Source organism: Alligator sinensis, unplaced genomic scaffold (assembly GCF_000455745.1).
Source record: "Alligator sinensis unplaced genomic scaffold, ASM45574v1 scaffold392_2, whole genome shotgun sequence".
Taxonomy (NCBI): Eukaryota; Metazoa; Chordata; order Crocodylia; family Alligatoridae; genus Alligator; species Alligator sinensis.
Window position 1 is genome coordinate 201,245 of NW_005842145.1, and position 23,770 is coordinate 225,014.

At 41.8% G+C, this 23,770-nt stretch overlaps 1 protein-coding gene across 4 annotated transcripts in view; it reads right to left on the reverse strand.

Moving 5' to 3' along the window:
• The window catches only part of JAK2 (Janus kinase 2), a 127,027-nt gene that overhangs the window by 52,500 nt on the left and 50,757 nt on the right, over positions 1–23,770 (reverse strand). For all 4 annotated transcript variants that reach the window (XM_025206206.1, XM_025206203.1, XM_025206205.1 and 1 more), the window contains exons 2-6: positions 20,887–21,137; positions 8,925–9,048; positions 5,824–5,941; positions 5,006–5,151; positions 1,051–1,372 (exon numbers count right to left, since the gene is read on the reverse strand). In XM_025206206.1, coding sequence (XP_025061991.1) covers positions 1,051–1,372; positions 5,006–5,151; positions 5,824–5,941; positions 8,925–9,048; positions 20,887–21,106 — 930 coding nt within the window. In that variant the 5' untranslated portion in view covers positions 21,107–21,137. The remainder of the gene's footprint in view (positions 1–1,050; positions 1,373–5,005; positions 5,152–5,823; positions 5,942–8,924; positions 9,049–20,886; positions 21,138–23,770) is intronic.

Here is a 23,770-nt window from a genome sequence, read left to right on the forward strand (position 1 = left end):
ATGTATTATAAAACAAGTCTGCATTAAGAGTAGCAATGTCATTTATGTATTTATTTTTTAAAACATGACCACCTCCAGTATTCATCTTTGGAAAATCCCTAAAGTGCTGTCCTTTGGTTTGTCCTATTTACATTGTCAAACTCACTGAAAAAGGAATTTTCTTTTATCTAAATCTAAAGGCTGCTTAAAAAAAATTCAATACTACAGACATGTTTTACTACAGTATCATACTGTGAAGATATTAACATGGAATAAGGCATGTTCCTAAAGTGACAGTCTTCAGAATAACACATAATTCTCCAGATAGGATCTGCATAAATTGCATGTTTACAAAAGAACAGATGGGACTTTCTTACAAAAGAACAGATACCATGAAATTCCATGCAATTGTCCAAGAGTCAGTAATTCCTGACTAACCACTAACTTATTTTGTACTAGCAGTTACCATCAGATACGGTAAAGTTCAACTGTTTAACAGCGATGATGGGAAACAATGAAAAAAGGAAAACCACGCAGATAAAGAATAAAATGCAACTGTGTATGACTAAGAAATTACTGAATAATTTAACTGTTTATTTCTTAAACTTAGGGTATGTGTATACTACAACTGTAGTTGGATAAAAATGGCTAGCTCAGAGACCAGTAGTAATTTAGTTAAGGTAGCATGGTTTCTTTAAAGTACTTCTTAAAATAGTGGCTTTATATATAGTTCAAGCATAGCTGTATGTACATGCCCTAAGTTACTTTCTCAGGTCAATAATCTTGCTTTAGACTTGCATTCCCTAATTATGAACTAATACAGTTATTGCTTTCTTATAAATAACATTAAAAAATGCACCTTATTTAAAATCTTGTGCTGTGTGACTGGAGACAAATATGCATCTCTTCAAGCCTAATTCCCATTAAAATCAGGTTAAATTTACAATTCACTCCACAACGCAGCCACATGATCAATCAACACATTTAATATAGGAACAAATTATTCCACTACCACGTAAATGTATAAAATCCTTAAAAACAATAAAGCAAAGCCATATTCTTAAGAATTACCTGTTCTGCCAGTGTCTCACTGTCTTTAAGTTTTCCTCTTGACCACTGAATTCCACTGTTTCCAGTTATTACAATGGTTGCAAATCTCTCCTCACCCAAAGGACCTCTGCCAGGCTCTTTCACTTCAAAAACCTCTGAATAGAAGGCTGACTGAAGGGTTTCCAGATTTATAAGATATTTAAGTTTCAAATTCCTGGCAGTAGCTTTACACTGGCCAAACTGCTGGATGAATTTGCGGAATCTGTACCTTATTCTTTTTCGTGTCAAAAAATGATAGTCCTGGATTTTTGCTCGAACGCATTTAGGCAAAAACATTTTGTAGCTGTGAAAACAAGATTATCACATAAATAGTGAAGATTACTTATGAAGCCTGGAAAAGGAAATTATTCCTGTGGGCTAAATAAAGTTAATGTTTACATTAAAAAATTACCAAGTGAACTGCTTGCTGTCTTACGATGACTTTAAATCAGGGGTGGGCAATTATTTGGGCCCACATGCCACATAGGTAGTTTTGGGGAGCTATCACAGGCCAGTCAGCACCCACCACCCCCTGCAACAGCCCGGGGCCTGTGCACCCTGCAGTTCCTCATTACCACCAGTGCCCAGCAGCAGCTGAGTACACTGCCCCAGGCCTGGCCTGACTTGCACCTGCTCCGGATTTGCCCCAGCTGGAGCGGACCAGCTCCAGGCCAGCTGGGAACCACATACACAGCCCTGACCCCAGCCCGCTCTGCGCCTGCTCCAGACCAGTGCCCATGATAAGCACTGGCAGGCAGGAAGAAGCTACTGCTGGACAAGGGGGAAAAGCGGCCTCCTCCCCTTTGCCGCTGCCAGGCCCTTCTTGCTGTGGTCACCCGGCTCCTCTCCACTGCCACCACTGCCCTGCTGGGCAGCCCAGAGGCAGCACTGGTGGCAGTGGTGATGGTGGCAGAGAGGAGTGGCAAGGCAGCCCAGGCCTGGGTGGGCTCCAGGTGGCTGCGACAAGAAGGGCCCAGCAGTGATGAAGAGGAAGTGGTCATTTTTCCCCCGCACCCAGCAGCAACTTCTGTCTGGCTGCTGTTACTGCCACTCATTGTGGGTGGGCAGGTCAGGAGTGAGAGTGGGGTGGGCTGTGGCTGGGGCTGTGTCCAGGTCCTGTCTGGTCTGAAGCTGGTCAGGACAGGTCCAGAGTGGGCACATGGTAGGCCAGCCCAGGGCCATGCACGTGTGTCCCCATCAGTCCAGAGCCGGAGTTCAGCTGCCAAGATGCACTGTGTGCCTGGGCACAATGGGATGTGCCAGAGGCTGGACAGTGGGGGACCAAGGGACCCACTGCAGGTGGCACAAAGTCCTTCATGGGCTGGATCTGGCCCACAGGCCATATTTTACCCACCCATTTTAAATTATAACTATTCTGTAAGATTTATTTCAAATACAACTGCACCAACTGTTTCCTTCACTAATTTCAATGTATGCTGTATTGCAATTTCCACAATTCCCAATTTAGTCATTATTACAGTATTTGAGTCAAAGAAGTTTAGTTCCATACAACAGACTAGCAGAATTTACTGTAAACTCTGCTTATTATGCTATTCAAAATGTTGACTTTCTTGGTCTTGCTCAAACACAGAATCACATATATTAAGTTTACAAAGATAAAAAAGGTTGCAATTCTAAATTATGTCACTAATGAAGTTTTGTACTGGGAGATAAATCACAGTTCTTAAGGACCAGAGAGGTTCTCTGTTTCCAGATGGATACAGCCTATATTTATTTATTTTAACAAATACAATCTCCATTATCCTGTGGCAATTCTGAACGTGTTAGGAGTAGGCAGAGTATTAGTAAAAATGGGGCAGCGGTATATATGGGTATGTGAAGAATCCTCAGAACTAAACCCCTGGCCTGCAGTAGAAGAGTTTGTCAAATGATGCCTATTATGATGTACATAAATGTCCAGTGAGGACTACTGTAAATATGTCACATTAATGAGATGTGAACTGTAACTCATGCTTCAGCTTAATCTCTTCAAATGATCAATGAGTATCAGGCTATCACTGACATATTTCTGCATTTGGAAAGGCTTGTTTAGGAAACAATGAGCTTTATTATCAGTTGGCGGCACTCCCTTTCATTAAGGTTTCCTGTCACTTGTTATTATGAGACCCTGTTTTCAGTTGTTTATCATTTTGACAAGTTTTAACCGTTCAGACTAAAATTAGGTTGTGACTATTCCTCATGCTGACTTTTAAATTGGTTTAAGCTTGGCCAAAATGGCTCAGCAATTTCAAGAATAAGGCTAGAGAAAAAAAAGTTTTGCCTGCATTACAAAATTCTTCAGAGCTTGTCTTTTAAATGCTCTGGGTCCCCCCATGTTTCTGTGCTTTGGGACAGAGATGTGACATTTGACACACTTTGTCAGGGATATTCCTTTTGCCTGCCGTGGAAAAATCCACCCAAATTTGTCCGTGTTATAATACGTCATTTTTTATTATTTTGTTCAAATGGCACCTAGTAATAAAATGGAGCCCATATTCATGAGCAGGGCTCTGTGTGCTACAGCAATAAAACAACAAGCATTAGTATATTATTTATAAAATTATACCATGCATTACTGAACTCTAGTAGCCTCTTGTCACCCCGGTAATAAAACACGACAAAGTAATGTAAAAGTTGGCACAAAAGGTAGGCCCAGGCTGGCATGAAGATATTTAGCAAAACAATAGACAAAAAAAACCTTAAAATGTTTCAGAACCAGACTATTTGAAAGGGGAGAAAACATATGATCTACTGAACTGGCTGTGTAAGCAAGAGGTGTTTGTTTGATAAAGTCTCCAGGAAAATAATAAAAATTAAAGTGAGTCCTGACATTCTAAAGAGGAAAAAGAAATTGAGTAGTTGGCCTTCCTCCCTACAAATGAAACAAACATTTCACCTTTGAGAGGGTGGTTTCTAAGGAATCCTGGATTTGCATATTGTAACATCAATCTTCTAATTTGATAAAAAAAAGTATTGCCAAGAGAGAAAGAAGCAGGGTATAATAATTTCTGACTCATGACACTGCATTGTGGTTCTCTCATGACTTAACAATATTCTTAGGGTGACTAGAAAAATCTAATAAAGTGCCAAAATCCCTTTTCATTTACTTATTGTACCCTAAAAAACCCCAGCTATTTGCAGAAGTCAGTTTAAAATAGAGATACTGTCATTCGAATTACATCAGGCTCTTGCTTACTTGAAAAGTGAGAACTATGCTTAAAAGGTTAATTTTTAATATATTTTTCCAACTCAAGTACCTGCTAAATATTTTTCTCTCACAGAAAAATGTTGAAATGGTCATGGAAAAAAGATTTTTGTAAAGATCAAAATCAAAAATGTTATTTCTGTTTTCAGATTAGCATAAGGCCCAAATTATATTTCAAAATAGAATTCCACAAACAGACATTGACACGTCCTGCAGTTTGTGCTGCAGCAATAAAAATATTCATGTGTATATTTTTTCAAATTTAATGTTCCAGGGTAAACATAGAAACATGTCAGTCTCTCAAAAATAGTACGGTAACCTGAGAGCTATTTCATACTTTTTGATCATCATGTGTTTTAAAAGTCTGATTCTATAAAATAGCATGGATTCCACAGCCCCATACAAACTTTGGCTGAATACTTAAAAGATAACTGTTATGTAATCAGTCAACCTAAGTGAACACACGAATACATGCCAAATGTACTGGGATGTAATCATGAGCCACTCCCTTTATTAGGAATGGCATTCACATTATAAATCAGTTAAAAACCTCCTGCTGTGTCTACAACACAGCTGTTGCCAAAAGTTGTGCATCCCCATCCAGGTGCTCATGTCTGAGTCACATAAAAGCATAGTGTGGGGAGGGGACATGGCAGGAGGAGGGAAAGGACAACAGCAAGACAGTCTTTCTTATATATGTAAAAGTCAAACTGATCTAGAGTAGGAAATCACCTGACTGAATTGTAGATAGCCAGAGGAGTTTGGTCCTTTTCTTTGGCCACTCTCATCATATCCAAAACAGCCATTCCAAGGCATTCTTCCTGGGTTTCATGAGTAACAGGCATCTTTATCCATCCATCTACAAAATCATCACGCCACTAAAGGAGAAAAGAGGGGAAAAACCCCAGATAGATTGTGATGCTGGTAAATTTTCTGTCTTAATGGGCATCTTTACACATGCTCCAGCTGCTCTTTACAAGCTGCTCTAATTAAAGGGGCTGCAGCATCTTGTGCATTCACCATTTCATGCTTCAAAATGGCAGTGGGGGCACTTTAACTAAAGCTCGTTCAACGACTGAGTCCACTCTGACACGCTATAATTACAGTGCATTGGAGCAGACATCCCCACACATCTACAGACACCCAATGTTATTTACTGAATATTCTAGGGAACAAATTTATCTATCCCTTGATATCTGTGCACCTTCACACTGACTCCCTGCCAGCTTTCACACTTGGTAGCACAACTCTTAAAAAGCCAGTTGCCAAAGTCCAACAAGGTCTCCTTAAGGACAGTGCTGCCCCACAGTAGGCATGTTCTTCTCACAAAATGAAACCCAATTTTTACTGAGGGGCTAGCAGTCTATTTGGTTTTCAGCCTCTCCTCCAGAAAGATACAACCTGGTCCCAAGTTTCATATACATAGTTAAGACTGGACTCTAAGCAATTAAATCAGATATGGGAGTTATTTTTGTAGGGCACAACTAAGACTGTGACAAGAGATAACATCAACAGTAAGTCATGATTTATTGACTGAAAGAAAATCCTACCTGAGCAAACAGGTAAGACATGACAAGGTCATCAAGAACAGGACTTTCTGAACCCCGGGTAATGCCATACCGATATGCTCTGCTACTGCCATTACTATACCAGTGAGGAAAATAAAACCTTTTGAGGAAAATGCACAAAGTATAGTTAGGCAAATATCAATAGAGTTAAAAAGGCATATCTGCTAACAAATGCCAAACATCCTTGAGACAGACACTCTTTATATATAAATGTGCGTGTGTGTGTACATCCGTGCATGCAACTTTTAATTGACTCGTGGTCTGATGCGAAGCCATTTAATTCAGCAGGAGTCTCAGAACTGGACTGGTGGTGTTTAGGGGGGCCATTCTAAAGTTAAATGAGAGATCAGTACTGTGGGTGCTAATCTCCAGGGATAGAAAGCTAGCAGCTTTGTACCGGTAATCCTCATACTCTAAAACAGAACAGCTTTTGTCACCTGCTAGTGACTCCTCCCAACTCAGAGAGCAATGATGATGGGTTTAAGAAGGAAAAATAACCTGTCTCAAAGGGAAGATTCTCTAGATGGAGGAAATTTGACAAGGGATCTCACAAGAGACTTCTGGCTCTTTATAAAAAAAAAAAAGAAAACCTCTTGAGAAGGCAAAATGGAAAATACATCTTGTGTAAGTATAACAATATGCAAGACAGACATGATAATTCTACACCTACGTGAAGAATTATTTAGTAATACCAAAGAAAGTAAGTGCTCTGTGAATTATAGCATTCAGTTTATTGTACTGTGGCTATTTTAAGTAATTTTGTAACAATGATGCCTAGCTGCCACAAATTTGGTAACAGCTCCAAAGATGACTGAGCCACATTTTTAGTTTACTAACTAGAGGTGCACCAATATGTTGGTGCCATATCAGATTGCCAATAAAATGAAAATTAACATGATTAGCTATTGGCTTTTTTTAGCTGGTGTAGTTGATAATGTCACCGATAAACATAATATGCCTTATGGCTAGGTCCCTTGGATGCTGCGTTCACGTGCACAACTGCATGCATGCATGTGGCCAGGAATGCAGCCGGGCACTGTGGAGAGCAGCACCCTGCAAGGAACTCTGTCAGGGAGGGAAGGGGCATGGGGTGGGCAGATCAAGGCCCCCACAGTGAGGGGGGGAGGCTGAGGGCGCTGCCCAGCCAGGGTGTTGAATGCGACTTGGGGCCAGGGCGGGGAGCAAGACAGAGTCATGGGCAGCTCATCTGGGGGCACGGGGCGGCTCCCTGCCTCTGCGTGCACCCCCAGGGGAGGCATGGGGGGGTATATGCCCCCCAAAGTTTGTGTATGGGGCGAGGGTAGATGCGGGCTGCCTGCTGTGAGTTTGGGGTTCTCCCCACTGCTGCCTTTGCCCTGAGAGCCACACACTGGCCGCATGTCCCCTGCATGCCCTGCAGCAGTGGGGGCAGCAAGTTGTGCATCCTGCTGCTGGGTGAGGAGGGGACATACAGCTAGCACATGGCTCCCGGGGAAAAGGCAGCAGGGGGGAGAGCCCCAATCCCACAGCAGGCAGCCCGTATCCACCCTCGCCCTGCTCGGCTCCACTCTGGTTAAAAGCACCCCTGGTGCTTAAAAATGGTGGTGGTGGCGTCTGAATTAAAGCTCATTTGATGAGTTTTAGTTCAAGTGCCCCCGCCACCATTTTTAAGTGCCGGGATGCTAATCCCCTGGATGAGCTGCCTACGGCTCCGTCCTGCCCCAGTCCCGTTCACCTCCCTGGCTGGGCAGCACCCCCAGCTGCAGCCCCTGTCCCTGCCCGACTCCCTCCCTCACTGTGGGGGCCTCGATCTCCCCCCACCCATCCCTTTCCCTGCCAGGACTTACCTGCAGGGAGCTGTTCCCCATGCTGCCTGGCTACATTCCTGTAAATTGATCATTGGATTGGTATCGGCCAATATGCCTGGTTAATAATCATTGATCAGCTACTGGTGTTGGCCAAGATCTTTTTCAGTGCACCCCTATTACTGACAACAATATATTGTCAAAACTATTGGACACATTGCAAAAGAAGAGCAGGTGTATTCTAATCCAATTAATCTATTTTGTTTGCAATATTCCATACAAATCAAAGCAGGCCACTTTATTTTCAGAAACTGTATCTGGTCGATCTGTCTACCTTGTGAGCCAAGGAAAGATAGTAGTGGAGATATTAGTGGAGAATTAAAAAAACAAAAGATTTTCAGAGTAATTTTGCTGACCATAGCCATATGTTAAGCTGCACACAGGGATTAAAAACAAGTTCCATTCTATGCACCTGTGTATTCTGGTAGTAATTATCTGGATTTATGCAATGGGGCAATTAAAAGATGCACATAAAAGAAATTCCAACAACATTACTTCAGCATAACAGCAGTGGCCAAACCCAACACTAAGAAAACATTTATGGCTTTCAGTTTGCAATCAGTTTATCAAAAGGGACATTCAGGCCACTTCATGCAACTCAGATAAATAAAAGCCCCTTCAAGCAGGGAAAAACTGTGGATGTCTTGCTTTAAGGTGGTCAGGGGGGGCGGGGGGGGGCTGTTGTTTCTTTTTCTTTTTTATAAAACAGATCATTTTGTTCAGTGGCAAGATAGCTACCATTCTGTTGTACATGCCCCCTAACTGTAAGGAACAACTTCATTAAACCTATATCCTATCAGGTTATCTTGCATTTTGCATATTTTTGCATTTCAGATCTCTTATAATTACAATTAGCACCATAATGCAAGAAAAGGAACAAGAAAAAGAACAACAAAGATTAAAATCCAACTATGACTATTGCCAGTGAACAGAAATAGTAATACTAACTCCCCCTACTTGAAAGCACCTTTTCGGGGTTTTTTTAGCTTGATCAGGTAGAGTCTACAGTACATAGGAAACAAGCTATACAGAGAACTGAATGTTCAAAGCACTCAGCCTCACTTATTTCATATGGTTACTATTCCAAGTAAATCTTATTTGAGGACCTGCTGTTAACAGCGCATGTAGAAATTACAATTCCGTTATATTATTTTTGGCATTTTGTTTTATTAGCTTTTTGCACTGACATGAAAAGTAAGCCATGGTTCATTTTTGGGTGCATTATCAGAGTTATACTACCTTATCCGGTAAAGCAGAATGAACCTGGTCGACTCGTCTACATGGAAGATGTGATTCGGAGGAAACCAAATTCTGTCTGTCTTGCTCATCAGTGCAAACATATTATGGTACACAGGCATGATACCTAGGTAAAGGAACAGGAAAATTAGTGATACTGAAAAGTCAATTATTACTCAGAATCTTTTACTTTTTACTTTAAAAAAAATCTGTCGGTCAAATGTAGTGAACTGATAGCACTTAATAATCTCATTTTCCAGTTACCCACATCACTGGCATAGCTCAGTCAGCTGGAATCAACCTTGCTCATGCTGCAGATTGCTTTCAGTCTCAGTGTCATCTCATTATTTCCTTGTGCTCCCTGGCTGACTGTTGTATCCACCTGTTGTCTCCCATCTTGTGCCTGGATTACACATTTGTAAGGCAAGGGCACAATGCTCATAAGTACAACCTAGCTTCTAGGTATTACCACAATATGAACTAACAACAACAACTTATCATTAATGTTGTTGTTACATTTTCCTCGTTTTTCCTGAAAAATGAAAGGCCACATGCATTTGTTTTAAATTGTTGGTTTAAAGAAAAATTAAAAACAAAGCAACATAAAGAAAATCTAACACGATAACTAAAGTTCCCACCTCCTTCCATATCCCTATCACATAATTTTGGTAGCTCTATTAAACATAAGGAAAAAATATGGATAATCAGTTAGTTAAACCACAGGTATTGCGACCTGTTTTCATAGACAGCCAACAAAATAAGGTTTTACAATCAGGTTTCCCTCCTCTTCTGTTGCCATAACACACAGAAAACTAAGGCACCGATTTAGCCAAGAACTTTAAACATGTGTTTCAAATTAAGAATGTGATCAGTCCCTCTGGAGAGTCTTTAGGGACACTGCACCAGCTCCAGTTAGATCAGGTGTGAGCAAAATGAGGCTTGTGGGCTGTATGCAGCCCACCAGGCCATTCTATCCAGCCCCTAAAAAATTTAGAAAATTAATATTTATCTGCCCCTGGCTGCCTGTCATATGGCCCTCGATGGCTTGCCAAAACTCAGTAAGCGGCCCTCCGCCTAAAATAATTGCCCGCCCCTGTGTTAGATGTATGCCTAAAGCCCCAATCTAGCACCATGCTACACCAACATCAAAGAGATTTCTGTTCTTGCTCAGAGTCCCATTTACTTGGGACCACAGTTCCCAAGAATACAGTTGTGGAACCTGTCTCCATCTGTCTGTCTGTCTAGTTTTTATTTATTTGTTTATTTTTAAACCCCTCTCAAACCCTCAACATTCTCAATATAAAACTAGAACTCAAACATACACTGATGAAGCATTCTTCATGGAAATTTTCAGATTCAGAAAATCTGATTTTGCTGAAGTTCTAATGGAAACCAGACAAGTTCCCTCCCTGATTTTCTGCCAACCTACCTGCCCAGCTTTTCTGTAGTTTGCTTGGTAGGTGGCTGGGGGCTTCTTCTTTCAGTGGTTCTCTTTTATGCACACTTTAGAAAATGTAGTTACTTCAAATAAGAGTGAAACCAAAATTCTGGAATATCAAAATCCTCCAGAGTGGAGCTGCCTTTTTCCATCTTGCTCTACTTAAACCTACTTTCCGACGGAAAGGAGGGAAACCTAAAAAGGATCAAGGATCTAACATTTGTTCTCTTTCTCCCGCTTTCTATTTTGGAGCTCGCTCATTCAAAATAAAGAGATCATACACAAAAAGCCAGGATTTATCAAGCAGATGGGAAAACAGAAGTTAATAGACTAGAAGAAATACAGTGAGGGATTATAATTGAGCATGGACTTCACACAGAAGCATTAGACAGTATCAATGGCTTCTGAAAATCTTAACCAAGAAAAAAAAGATCAAATCACTTTGTATTTTATCCATGCAATTAGCACATCAATTAGATAATGTTCCCAGGCTTCTCTATTAGGTTATGTGCTGCCATAACAAAAATGATGATGCAAGCTGAAGAGGAAGGAAGGAAAGGGCTTTTCTTTTTGCAGTGCCTCTTCTGGCCCTCCACAGAAATGGCAATAATACTGGCCATCTGTTCATTCCCCACACCAGAGGCAGAAATATAATTATCATGCCAGAGGATAAATGGGTCAGCCACTTGCTCCCCCTTTGTCTTTGTAGGCAAGTATAAGACAAGGGGCTTTTTCCCTTCATGATGATTCGGGAAAAAACCTTGCCTTATATTCAAGTAAATACAGTATTATCTGGAATACGACAACCAATTTTATGTCAGTTTGCACAAAACTGTTTTCTTTACTGTTCTGCTTGTGGATATGAACCAAATAAGGAAGAGTCTAAACTTAAAATGTTAATTTAATTACTTAAAAAAATAAAAGTGAAAAATCAACAGCGAGTGAGATTATGTATATAATCTGCTTTTGTTTTAAAGAGAAACATGATTAATTTGAGTGGAGTTTTATGAAGAAATGGTTTATATGAATATGTCCAATTCAAAATATGACAATGGAGTTGAACATGATTGGCTATGCCCTATTATCTTTCCATATGAAGATTTTTCCCTTTAACTTTGGATGCCTGCAATGGAAATGAGGGGACAAAAACACAGCTGATGATTGCATCAAGGACATCTTTGTGCTCTGCCACATTCTTTCCTCTGGCCATTTCTTTTTTTTTCTAGCAGTAGGGAGAGAAAATGGCACAAGACCCTTAAAACTCTAGGTCTGCACTTGTGCACAATACCTTATGCACTGGGGTGATCCTCCATGAGCCACCTGTGCTGACCTGTGGGCTAAGTTATTTATTGAGCACATTTTCCACCATGTCAGAAGATTTGGCCTAGGCTGTTTCCACAGCCTGTCAAGGGAAAGTGCATAAGTACATGATACAGAAGGCAAGATATGCAGCAGCAACTAAACCACACAACAGATACATTTGAACTGAGGTATCAGTAGAGTCATCAACAGAGTATATGACAATTATACAAAATCCAGAGATTAAAAAAATGGAACTCAGAGATCTTGATTCAAAATTTCCACCCTCCCTAAATAACAACAGTAAAGATTAGAAGCAGAACAGTCAGTAGTCAGCACCATTAACTCTGTAAGAGATAAATAATATTCAATGGCATTTCTCTTTCTTTATTCCAAGACTGCAATTTCATTTTTAAACACACATTTTCTAACAAATGTAAAAGCACATATTTGTAATACAGACAGCATAACACAATGGTTCTCAACCTTTTTTAGGCTTCAGGCACCCCTACATAACGTCTGTGAATTGAGCAACACCCCATTTCAAGACTTTTTTTGTTTTTTTGGGTTTTTTTACAGTACTTAACTCATATAGGACCAAGAGATGTGGGGGACGGGAGAGGGCAGGAGGAATAGCAGGGCAGGGACAAGCCTGTGTTGACTTTCTGGTGAGCAGGAGGAGTAGCAGGGCAGGTTTAAGTAAGTGCTTACCTCCTCACACCCCACAACACCTTTCAAAGGCTCTCACAGCACCCAGTTGAGAATCACTAGCATAAGGCCATGGACAAACCTGCACTTGAAATTCTCCAAATCCTGCTCCAATCTTGAGTGCTTTAAATTCTGAATGCTTTGGTGCAGCAAAAGGTGTGCAGCCCCAATTATGCCCCCTCACTTCAAAAATCACCATGATGGCATGTAGTAGCAGCACTGTTCAACCAAAAGGCACAAGAGAGAGTTGCTCAGTCTTCTGGCATCCCCTGGTGCTCATCTGTACTTCCATTTCCTTGGCAGGGGAGTGCAAGACAGCAGGATGGACAACAAATGAGCACTCTCTTATGCCCCTTGCTGTTTTGGGGGACCTCTAAAAAGGCATGCAAGGAACCCTTCCCTCTAACCCCCCTTAAAACAAGCAATTTAAACTTTCTCTAATACTGGGGGGCTTGGTGACATCAAACTGCAGATATCTCTCTCCTTTATACCACTACTTAAGGCAGCTGCTCCATCAGTGACTCTCCAGAACAACTCTTAAAGATCTGTTCAGCCGGGGTACCCTCCCAACCCGCCAGGTCAGCAGCAGGAAAGTATGCAGTTGAATCTCTTCTCCCTCAGGTCTGCTTGGAGTTGACAAGAAATGATTCATAATTGTAGCTGCAACCTGCCAGCACAAGACTCTGCAGAAACAGCTCTTTTGATTTCAGGTGCCAGAGTGCAGGCTGAGATATTAATCACCGAACTTCTCATCTGTACTGCAGAATGGGAAGCCTGGCTCCAAGAGGGATGGAGTGGGCCTCTTGAAATAGGAGTAGGCATTTGTCTGGAGGTCAAGAAAGAACGGAGCTGGATGAAAGCTAAAACCCCATCACAATTGAGTATACTGAGAAAGGACGTTGGGTGGTTTAAATAAAGAGAAAAAACATTAAATGGTGAAAGCAAATGAGGCTTGTAAAATTGAATGGGAAATACAAGAGCCAACAAAAACAAACCTGGCACGTGTTAAAAAACTACAGAAAATAGACAAGGGCCAATATGCAGGATCCATAAAACAGGCAAGAGTTACCATACTTATTCTCATGCAACATGGACTGTTCCCTCCTCCCCCACAAGTTAGTGTGTCTTAAGAATTTTTCTGCCTGATATAGAAGAATGGAAACTGTAAAAATGAACGATTCTTCTTTTCCTTCTTTCTCCCATCCCGAAGCCTGTCTCATGGAGAAGGGACAGAGTTCAGTCTTCAGCAGCAGCTAGTGTTAACACTTTCACAGCCCCTGTGACATTGGCTTTAGCTTTCGGCTGACCAGCTAAGATCTGATGCCATTTACACAGCATCGCTGAGAGGGTTAAAAGTATAGCTTTTGCCTGAGCAGAAAATGGTGGATGAGGTGCTGAAGATTTGGCTATGTTCCCACTCTATTCAGCCACAGTTCTGGAAAAATCTCTTTTTCTTCATTCCAATTTCCAAAAATCAACATGTGCATCTTATTTGAGGGCATGTGGCATGCCAGAAAATATGGTAGGAGAAAACTAATACAAGGTTTACACCCAAAAGAGAAAATAGGAGGAAGAAAAATCTGATGTGGTATCTCTTCTTGCTCTGAACAGCATCTAATTAGAGAAACTTTTCAGGGCAGGGAGCCTGTCTTTTCTCATATACCATGAACATCTATGGTGCTAAAAATATAATGTTAGATTAAGCACATCAGGAAAAAAATAATTCTGTAGAAGTAACTGCAATAACCTGTTGAGCAAATGTGACTCAGTTTTGAGTCATTATTGATTTAAAGCTGTTGCAACATGGCATGTGTCCCTGTACGCAAGTATCAGGCTTACAACAAGAGATCCACAGTCAAACTGTCTGATTAACCAGGACACATTTAATGGAAAAATCATCTGGCACTTGCTGGACTGAGGCCTATGAGAAGGTACAGGCCCTCATATGAGATTTTTAAGAAATGAAAGTCATAGAGTTACAGGGAATAGAAAGAATTATGTAAAATAACTATAGAGAAACCAAAATCAAACAAATAACCGCCCCCCTTCCCAAGGAATAACCCAGAACTAGTTAGTTATACATAGAGCACATAAAAAGATGGAGTGTGTTGCAACCCGATGGTGCAATAAGCATATCTGATCTATCATTAATTTAAGAATTAAATCAGTTACAACATTTTACAGACTCCAAAATAATTTTATCCAATGCAATCAAACTCAGAATGCATTTGTCATATAAAGTGGGGTATATCTTTTTTTTGTAGATTAGTAATAGGTAAAGGGGGCAAAAAAAAACTTGTTTTTGTATTCATGGTGCATCTTACCTTACAGAACTTTATAGCATATATACAACACAATACCTTCATCCATAGTGTCTACTCCTAAATCGAGATGCCAGATGGATGATGCACATGGAACAAGGCATATCTGCTCAATTTTTATTTATTCATACTGTTCAACAGGTGCTTCCATGCCTAGTTCGGTGAGTATCAACCAACTCTCAGACTGAATGAGGCTTGGATCTCTGCACTGTGATCTTAGCAGCTATACCAGAGGTTGGCAACGTTTTGCACTGGTGGACTGGAATGGCCTAGTTTGGGTCCTAGGTGGCCACCACTTCTCCCCGACACTCAGCTGCTGCATGGCACAGGAAAACTCTCTGCTGCCTTGCCACCTGGATGTAGAGTGATGTGGCACAGGTAAAGCCCCACACCCCTTTCCCCACAACAACCCACTGAATGCTGCTAAAGCCCCTGCTCCAATGGGATCAATGGTTGGGATCAATGGTTTCATAGGCTGGATCCATCCCCAGGGCTGTAGGTTGCCAACTCCTGAGGAATACTAAGTGGCTACTCTACCTATGTTTCTGTCACAAACCAAAGGGTGTGATTTTTGTTTGTGTGCGCTTCGGCACTGCTAAATTATTTCCCGCCACTTGTAGCTTTCTTTGCAGGGTGCATTTCTAGGTTGCAAAAGAGAAATGCACGGTGCAAGGAGTTCCCGCCATTCGTATACAAATTTGTGTCCCACTATTGGCAAGTTCTAAATTATTCCCACGTGGCGGCTAGTGATTGGCCCGGTAGCCGTATAAGAGGCTTGAGCGGTTTCCGCCCAAGCCTATCGGACCCAGCGCGTACATTAAGAAGGCTATAGGGGTCTGATCAGCCTCTCGCCTCTCCCCGTCGCCGCCTGATCCCTCGACGTACCCTTCCCTGCGCGCAAGTTCCACGGAGCCTAGCAAACTTCGTGTGAGTGTATTCAGAGCTCTTTGCTTCGAGTTACTTTCTTCGGTTGACACGAGGGGCTCGCGGTTTAGAGCTTTCAACCGGATTGGGCTAGAAGGTTCACGGGAAAGAACTCTAGTCCGCCTCTCTTCTTTTCTGTCTGTAACTGCAACTCAAGCAAGTTTTCCTGCCTGCACTGCAACCATCTTCGGTGTAAGTAAAATAATCTTAAATCAACCACTAAGCGTCCGAGCCTAATTCTAGCGTGCCGCCTGCCTTCCCCGACCCGGCGTGTCCGGGCTGCTGGCCACAGCCCGCCGCGCGGAAAACCCCCGAGGGCCTCGGACCGCTCCCGGCCCGCACAGTTTCATTACAAAGAATGCCAGCATACTGTTAAAGAGGGAGAAATCTCAAAGTCATGTAATTGCTGCGGTCAGATCTGCTGTTAACTGCTTTGCTAAGAAAAACAAAAAGGTAGTAGTTTAGGATATCCTCCAGTAAGCAGAGAATGTGGTATAAAATACAAGGAAACATTAACTGTCCTTTGTATATGGAAATGTTTTCTTGCACACCCATCATAGATGCAAGCCTGGCCATGCCCTCTTCCCTTTTCAAAGGGTCGACTCTAGCTCCTTTCCCTTGCAGAGCTGTGTTGGGGCTGACCTGCCCCCATTCCCTTCTGCATGGCCAGAGGGTGCTCGCTGTGCCCACCCACATGTTGGATCAAGAACACTGGGTAATTCCAGCCTGCAGATAGACTGGGCACTGCCAATCCAGCCTGCCAGGCAAAAAGGTTAGGCACCACTGTTATAGAAGAATCCAAGAAATAAGGTGGCTTCTCTGTCTCCTGTGTTTGAGGTGCTTAATAAGAATTAAAGGCAGGCATAGTACACATTAATTCCTTCCACGAAACAAAGTTATACGTGAACTGACACCTCACTTTCTTGAATAATCACACTGAGCACAGGGACACCTTGCTGGCAGTATAACTCCAGATTCAAAATTGTCTTAGGTCATCCTAGGCCAAGGATGAAGAAACAGGCCTTCATGACGCAGAAAATAGGTTTTTCTCACTGGGGCCAAGAAAAAGGGGAGTTTTAGAAGGATTTGCTTTGCTTTACTGTTTTTTTTTATTACTTTGTCCAGCATGTTCTACAGACTTGTCTAGATACAAAAATGATACCATTTTAACTGCACTGATATACCCCTTTATGCATTTTATGGAAATATGGATGATATACTATAATTCACAGATCTGGATGCCATTATGCCAGTATAAAATGCTTATTATACCAATACAGTTTAATCCTGTACAGCAGGGGTTGGCAAACTACAGCCCATGGGCTGCAAAGCCTTTGGATCCAGCCTGCAGAAATGTGCCTTCCATGGCATTCAGGGGCAGGGGGCTCCCCCTGCACTGTGCCCACACACCACCCTGGAGCTCTCACATAGGCTTCCACTAAGGCAGAGGTTCCCAAAATTTCCTTATTTTCCTCTTCCAAATTTACCTTACCAAAATAAGTTTTATATTTTAACTCCTTGAATTCCAATTATTATAATGGAAATTAAATCTGCCATTACACAATTTCTCCCACCTACCCCGCAAAGATGTCTTGCATACCTGCAAGGGTATGCAGCACCACAGTTTGAGAACCCCTACACTGAGGCAACACCATTTCCTCATACATCTACATGCACTAAAATAACAAAATTTGTGCTCACGTGGCCCCCTCTAGGGAACCAACAAAACTTCCACCCCAACTCCTGCCCAGGTCAACCTGCACCATGCTGTCTGGACCTGCCCACTGCAATGGTCCAGCCTGGCCCCAACCTCGGCCCCAGCCAGTGCGCACAGTACTGCTACTGTAGCTGCCTGGGTACTACGTGGCTCCCCCCACTTCCAGAGGCTCCTCCCTCCTCTGGCTGCGACACTCCAGGAAAGGAAGAAAGCTGCAGCTGCAGGTCAGAGTGGATACAAGGTGGCCAGGAGCTGGAGCTGGAGCCCCACGGGTTGGGGCAGGAGCTGCCTGACTACAGCTTCCCCTGTACTGTGAGCGGCACAGCAGGGGCAAGAGGAGGAGCCACTGGAGGCAGGGGTAGCTGAGCAGTACCTGGCAGCTGCAGCACCAGCACTGTGCACGCAGGTTGCGATCAGGGATGGAGCAGGTGTGGGCAGAGCATGGTGCTGGCTGCTTACCCCAGGAGGGCATGGTGGGGCTTGGCCCCAGGCAGAGCACTGCAGGGGCGACCAAGGGCCAGATGGAGGAGTGAAATGCACCACCCAGGCGAGCTCTGCTGCACTTGCCCTCCCCTCCTTCCCCCCACCCCCAGCTGACTCCTGGGACCTAGCAGGCAGGCAGCCCCCTATGCACATACCCAGAATTGCTATTAAAAAGGTCTAATAATTACACAAATCATAGGAAATATTCATTAATAATTGCTAAGTTCACTAAAGTGTGGCTAATTTTATTGATCTGTTCTATGCTGCCAGCCAACTTTTAATATATTTGGCATCACAGTTCTAAGACTACCTGCACTTTATCCTCTTCCCCAGTCTCTCTAAGTCTTTCCTCAGGTTTCAGGCCTTTTTCCCATTCTTAAGCAAGGTCCTTAGGTAAAGTACTTATTCTTATCCAGCAGATCTGACTGAGTTTAAACACCAAGATCCAATACTGGATATAGAGATGAATAAGCCCTCTTAAAACAAAGAATATTTTCTGTACACCAGTAGGAAACCAGTGAGAGAAAAAAAAATACTCTACATGCATATCTACATTACAAATGGGTATCACCAACAGGTAGTAGGTTAACTAGGCCCGACTTTTCCACACCCCCGAAATGGTGCCTGCATCTTAGTCTGGTTCTCCCAAAGATCTCCTCCATCCATCTCTTAATTATTCTTTTTATTTATTGGCTGCAGCCACAGAATAGATTATAAAAGGGGATAAAGGCTGCTCCAACCATCTGATTCTTTCCACTAATTCAAAGACTGCTATAAGTTTCAAATGTCTTTGTGTGACCCATACATATTGTGTAAGCATGCCACGAACACTGATCTCACTTCCACGAAAATGAGCTCTAATTTTCTCATGTACAGGGTCACCAACTAAGTTGTAATGACCACCACCAACGCTCAGAGATTTCCAAAAATGGAAAAATAGATATTAAAAGCCCATAAAATATTGAGTGAATGCATCCTCCTTTTCCCAGATAAGGTACACAGCGTTGGGGAAAGAGGACTTATTTATAGTCTGATATAGATGAAAAATGGTAGACCTTTTCAGTAAAAAATTGGTACAGCATGGATTACCTGAGATAAGAGTATAGGTTTGGTTGATGAAAGTAACTGTGACTCGGTAATTCAAGACAATATGACTAAAAGTTATTACTACACAGTCTCAATAAGAGTGCACATATTACATGAATCAATAGCTGGATAACTGAAAAATAACTTTAAAAAGTAGCTGTTAGTAGTTATCCTTGAAGAGGACTGAGGTGTCTGTAATGGGGGTCTTCATGGATGGAGACCCGAAGCTTCTAATTTTCATCAATTATTTGGAAATATATATAAGATGAGGACAAGGCACATATACTGGGATGCTTGGTAAGCTGGCCCAATTCAGACAACATGCATCATAATGCAACCAAAAGCAAATTATATATCTTGAAAGCAAAGAATACTAGTCACACCTACAGTACGGGGAAAGCAGTGACTCTAAACAAAGAATTTAGGGTCAGAGTGAAGAAGCAACTGAATGCGAGGTCCTAATGGCAAAAAGGAGCTGAACTAAATAAACAGGCTAGGAGAAGTGCATATACATTAGCGGAGCAATATGATCTGGCTCATTGGTCACTGGACCAACCCCATGTGTTGGTCCTGGCCCGGTGCGCTGCATATGGTTCATGGACTGGACCCAGTACTACATATGCTACACACAGCATAGGGGATCAATGATGCTCATCCAGTCCCATGGGGCTGGATGGGTTGGTTTGATGATCCTGATATGTGTCACTGGCAAGACAGACTAGACCGTTACATACCATTTTTAAAAGGACAGTGAAACAGCACAGGGGACAGATAAAAAGAATGTTTCAATCAGGCTAGAAAAAAAATGCCTTTACCTCAACAGACATAGAAAGCTAAGGCAGTTGATCAATTTAGTTTATCACGGAGAAGGTTGAAAGGTAACTTGATCACAGAGTAAAAATATCATCTTAAGATGGAGAAGGGTGGGTGTGGGGGTGAAATACCATCTATAAAAAGCCTCTTTAATCTAGCAGCAAAAAGTACAACAAGAAGCAATGGCTTAAAGGTGAAGCTAGACACATTCAAAAAAACAAAGGCACAAATTTGTTTTTTTTAAACAGTGAGAAAATTTCATCATTGGAACAACCTACTAAAAGAAATGGTGGATTCTCTCTCTCAAGCACAAGCTAATGGGCTCAGTTCAGCATTAAATTCAGTATGAAATACTGTAAGAAATTCATAGTCGGTGACACAGAGGCTAGGCTAAATGATATGAATGTTCCCTATTAGCCTTAAAAATAAAATAATATGCGCAACTAATTTACTCTCCACACGTCACAGCAATCAAGGAGGTCATCTTTGGAAGCAGATGATGAATAGAGCATTCCCTTACAAGTTCCTCAGGATTTCTACTAAATGAACATCAGCAGTAAACAAGCTTGGCATTTTGTCTGATTACGTCAGTTAAATAATCTTAAGATTTAAGGTTAACAAGGGAACGTTTTATTATGAAAATCTCATTAAAAAACCTCCATCAAATTTCAGCAAATAACACTTTTTCATCAACATTCCCTAAGACTCCATTATGTCTTGGGTTTTCCTGAATACTGATACTGCAGTGCTTTAATTTCCTGAATACTGGCGCTGCAGTGATTTAATTTCAGCCTAAAATGGAGCCTACCAGAAGAAGGGGGCTGTGTATATAGATGTGAAAACCTGCTTTTGTGCTTCAGAGAAGAGATCACATGTAAGTGATGAAGATAATTCACTTGTGAAGAATATCTTTGCAGGACAAAGAGTTCCATCCTATCCACTCCTTAACAGCTAATGGTTTTGAATAGGTAATGTAGGGCTGATATTAAGTTAGCAAATAATGGCATCCCATAGCAGAGCAAGGTGAAAAGTGAATAAAAATATAACTATACATGCACACATTTTATAGTATAATACATCTTACTTAGAACCTCTGTCTACATTATTAAAAGCTACATTGCATGAAGCTGAAATAATTTCATTCTTTGATTAGGAAAATAGTCATTATGTTCTTACCACAAGCCCTACAAGCAGCAATGCATATCTCTTCTGCCATATAGTCTCCAACTGGAAAGGGTAGATAGTCTCCTTCTGTCTTCCCTGGGGAATGATAAAGGTAAACCTGAAGCATTGGCTCCATCTGCTTTGGTGCATTAGCATTCCCAAGGACATCGCCATTTTGGTGGACAGTGGAGGTTGTGGTTCCTTCCATCTCTGTCATTGTAAGACAAGCCATCACTGTATTATGTTCTCTTCAGTGCATATGCCTGCAAACAACACAAGGAATATTTATTGATTTTACAAGTAAAAAAAAAAGAGCTAAAAAAAAAAAAAGAAGAAGAATCCAAAGTTTCTCTTTATCATCATCTACAGTCAATAAAACTGAAACTGTGAATTGCGGTACTGGATTAGGATTGCAAAATTTCTTGGTAAATTTAGCAAAATGAGTTCCTCTGCATTTTTACAAATCAGTTTTACTCTGAAAAGTGCTTGTGTGGTAGGGAAAAAAAAAGACACCAAGGGGACAATATTTATCATACTGAACAAGACCAGTGAATTCCACATAAAATGTGCTGATTTTATAAGTAAAATCATACCTTTAATTGTCAACCGTGCAAATTCAGAACTCTGAGGTCCTGCATGTTAAATTAGTCCCTCTAGTACATTGATGCAGCTCTATGACAAATAGTAACAGCTCAGAGACTGGGCTGATGTCGCACAAAAGGAATATCAACCACGTTGTTATCTGGCCCTGATTCACAAAATAATTACTTTTCAGACATACTTTCATTTTAAGTAAATGCTTAAAATTAAGTAGACAAGGTTCCTTGGGTATGCATTTAAATACTATTTTGACTGTGGATGGATTTAAGAACATAAGGGCTTAAATTCTTTTCTGGCCTAAGGATCCTAACTTAAATGGCTCTGCAATGCTAAAACAGAGCAAAGCAAAGACAAAATCCTTATTTTTTTTTATTTTGTCCCTAATCTCAGCTAAATAGGCTCTGAACACAAGCATGGACAAAATCTACAGATTAAGAAGATCCTATTTTAACATGGTAATTTTTTAGGGTAGAAGCATGACATGCATTAAAAATATTGGGACTTACTAAATGTATATGCCCATTTACAACAATATCACCAATACTAAGTTTCTTCTGTGAGAAAAAAAACAACTTATAATACAATTTTAGTTTGAAAAAAAAATGCTTTCACCAAATGCTTACAAATCTTCTAGCATTTTCTGATGTTCCAATTGTCTCCAATATGTATTACAGGAAATAAAAGGTAAAAATATAGGGGTGCACCAATAGAGATTTTGGGGGCCGATTCCAATAGCTGATATTTAAGGAGGCATATCAGCCAATACTCATCTGATTTCCAACACAGCTGCATACAGCTGGTAAGTCTGTTGCAGTGGAAGGAGAGCGGGGAGGGAAGGGGCATGGGGACATAGTAAAGATCAATGCCCCCCATGGTGAAAGAGGGAGTGGGGCTGGACTAGGCGCTGCTGAGGCAGTGTGGGCACAGGACAGATGGCTCACCTGGGTGGTGCAGGGAAGGGTGGGCTGGGTGTGGCTCCCACCACTGTGCACACCCCGGGAGGGCACGGGGGGCGGCAGGGGGTGTCCACACAGGGCGGGCTGCAGCTGCGGGCCACACCGGGCTCTTCCTGGTGGTGGGGGGTGGGCTGGGCTGCACTCAGGGTGGGCAGAGGTGGTGCTCAGAGGGGGGGCTATGGGGGGAGCTACAGCAAAATTTGGGGTGGCTGCAGCCTCCCCCATAGCCCACCCGCCCCAAGCGCAGTGCAACCCAGCCCCCTCCCCAGGAAGAACCCAGCAAAGCCCCTGGTCTCAGCCTGCAGGCATCTAGAGTGGACTGAATGAACTCCATCACAATCAGGGAAAACAAGCCTAAATTTCCTTCAATTGGATGGTGGAATTTTAACAAAATGTACAAGGCAACTTTCCTCCACCACATCCTGGGCTATGTTAAAACTATCTTTGTTCTTTTTCACAAGAAATGGATTTTATGATTTTTTTCATTATTATCGCTACTTATAAACAGTTTTGACTGGGATCTTTAAGTATGCTTTTATTTAACCACTTGGTCTAAAAAGTGCCCAAAATTCAGCTCTTGTTTTCCAAATCTGAGAGAGGATTTTTGGCTATAAAAAGAGTCAATCATAAGTGTTCTGTGTATGCAATAAATGTCTAACAATATTGGTTGTTTAATAAAAAAAAACCCTATTGTTTTACTATTAGGCAATATTCACAAAGGACTATTTGTATTGATCTATTTTTTGCTTAGACTTGATGAATTATGAAAGTAGTTTCATAAAATAATCCATTGAAATGATACTTTTAGACTGTGTATTGAGACTAAAATTTCTCCACTCCATTCCTTGAGATTTTTAAATGTATGAACAAATTTATATTTATAGGAACACAGAAAATAGGGCTGGAAAGAACCTTACGAGGTCATCTAGTTCAGCCCCCTGCTCAAGATAGGATCATCCCTGACTAAACCATTCTAACCAAGTCAACCTTGATCTTGAAAATTTCCAGGGATGGAGGGTCCACAACTTCTCTAGGTAGCCTGTTCCAATGCTTAACCAGACTCATAGGGAAAAGTTCCTCCCAACTGCCAACCAAAGGCACAGAGACTGGAATGTAGCTCCCAGGTCTAACTCATGACACTTTACAGAAAGTGCCACGAGTCAGACTTATTGTCCTGACCCAACAGATGTTAATTGTTGGGTCGGGAGTTTGGGGGATTGACCTCCAATTTGGAGCCAATCTGGGAAGGGAGGTCGCTGCAGCCTCTTCCCCTAGCTGTGCTCCACCCCTCCCAGTTCCTGTTCTGCCTGGGATGGAAGGAGGAAAAGGAAAGGGAAAGA